At 33.7% G+C, this 2,130-nt stretch overlaps 1 protein-coding gene across 1 annotated transcript; it reads right to left on the bottom strand.

Annotated features, from left to right (window-relative positions):
- Positions 1-389: 389 nt before the first annotated feature.
- LOC124930242 (protein FERTILITY RESTORER RF2, mitochondrial-like) lies at positions 390-994 on the bottom strand. Its single transcript, XM_047470600.1, has one exon. It carries the CDS (start codon positions 909-911, stop codon positions 390-392), a length of 522 nt encoding a protein of 173 aa, XP_047326556.1. The 5' UTR covers positions 912-994.
- Positions 995-2,130: the final 1,136 nt, after the last annotated feature.

Raw genomic sequence — 2,130 nt, 5'->3', positions numbered from 1 at the left:
CGCGTAATGCATGTTGTCCATTTGACACAAAATTTCAATTCTTTCTTGAGACAACTAGTAATTCCTTCCCCAATATTATAAGTTAAACTAATAAAAAAATTTAATTACAAATAATATCTTTAAGTTAGATATTTATATTCACATATATTTTAAAACTATTAATTAAACAAAATTAAATAAAAAAATATAAACCCAAATAAATAATGGGTTTTTCTTTTTCGAGTTTCTTGCCTTATACTGACTATTAAAAGATAAAAAAAATTGGAAGAAAATTATGAAGATTCTAGGAGAAGAAGATGAAGAAAATAAGATCTTTCTATCTAACTTACAAAATTTATGAAAAATAAGAAAATCCCAACAATATTGATCATTAAAAGACCTTATTTTGTTCATCTTCTTCTCCTAGAATCTCCGTAGTCCCCTTCACTTTCTTTATTGTTTAACAGTCCTAGAAAGACAAGGAAGTCAAAAAAGAAAAACCCGTCTTTCCATCCACCTCCTCCTTCACCGCCACCTCCTCCATCACCATCACCATCACCATCACCATCACCATCACCATCACCATCACGAGGTGGAAATTCAGATCTACCATCATCTAGATCTGGTGACTTTTCATTTCCTTGAATAGGAGCAACGGTAAAGGTTGATGACCGACGAGTAACAGTTTGTGTTTGCTCAGTTGCACATCTTGCTTTCAATACTGTAAAAGCGCATATCACATAAACTGACTTGAAACGAGTAAGATATCTTCTGATGGGCTGTTTTACTTGCAATAAAGTTTGGAACTTAGTTGGGAGTGGTCTAAGCTCAAAGTAAAGATAACAATTAGGATTGGACTGTCCTTGACAATGATTAGGTGATGATAGAGTTGTGATAGGGTTAGCAAAAGTAGTTGCTGTGAAAGATAACATCCTTAAGCAAAAAAAGAAGAAGAAAGAATCGCCTTTGATAGGTGAAACTAAAGATCAATTGAATGGAGAGAAGATCAATTTTTTCCTTCTTTTACGGACGACGACTTGTCTTCAAGCGGCGAGTAACACGACGGACTTTCCAAGGAGAAGAGGAAGAGAAAGACAACAACTAGTGAGTGAGTTCGCCGTGGAAGAGACGATCGGATTAGGGTTTTTTAAAGAATCAAAAGTAATTATTACAAACAGCCGGTACTAATTTAATATTAAAATAATAATTTATGTTTTTTTCCCTATTTACCCTTTCTCTTTTTTCACATTCTCCTATACATTAATTAATTAATTATACAGTTTTTCTTATCTTTTTTTCCATTCCCCATCTTTAAATAAAAACAAGATGCATTTCTTTTTTTTCCTCATGAGTCGGGAAGCCCTATTAAAGACAAGGCTATTTGCGCTCAAAAGATGTTGAGTTATGAAGCCTACACTTATAATAAACTCTACATTGTTAATTAAAGTTTATTGTGTTTTCTTTTTGGTTTTGGGCTTGGGCCTGACCAAAGTTATTTAGGTTTATTACCTGAATGTTTACCCTATAAATATGTGATTATTAAGGGTTTACATTGTTAAAACTAAATTCTAAAGAGATAAAGTGTGAGGCAAAAAACTCAGTATTCCTTCTTCGTCTTCATAGTAAAATCTGGTGGTGACTTAAGTGGACGTAGCTCAATTTGAGTGAACCACTATAATCTGTGTCTTGTTGTGTTCTTCTTTCTTGCATTTTTACAAATTGTTTCAAACATGTCGGATTTGGGAGATACAAATCATAACAACTTTTATCAGAGTAGTTAGGCTAGATCTGAGCATTGGAAATGATGGCAAGTGAGAACAATATATGACATGAGATTGGAAGATTTGATGGGACAAATTATGCCTTCTAAAGAATGTAGATTAAAGATTATCTCTATAGAAAGAAACTTCATGTTCCTTTGAGTGAGAAACCAGAGAAGATGGATGAAGCTGAATGGAAACTCCCTGATAGACAGGTTTTGGGAGTTGTCCGATTGACGCTAGCCAAGACGGTTGCTCACAATGTAGTAAAGGAGAAGACCATCATGGGTCTGATGAAAGCTATTTCTAATATGTATGAGAAACAATCTGCTAACAACAAGGTACACTTAATGAAAAGACTCTTTTACTTAAGAATGGTTGATGGTACTTC

Source organism: Impatiens glandulifera, chromosome 3, assembly GCF_907164915.1.
Source record: "Impatiens glandulifera chromosome 3, dImpGla2.1, whole genome shotgun sequence".
Lineage (NCBI taxonomy): Eukaryota > Viridiplantae > Streptophyta > Magnoliopsida > Ericales > Balsaminaceae > Impatiens > Impatiens glandulifera.
Note: the sequence above shows the minus strand (reverse complement) of the source record. Positions and strands in the feature narration are given on the sequence as shown.

Coding starts and splice junctions, on each gene's coding strand:
- LOC124930242 (XM_047470600.1), bottom strand. CDS start 911: ATGTTATCTTTCACAGCAACTACTTTTGCTAACCCTATCACAACTCTA.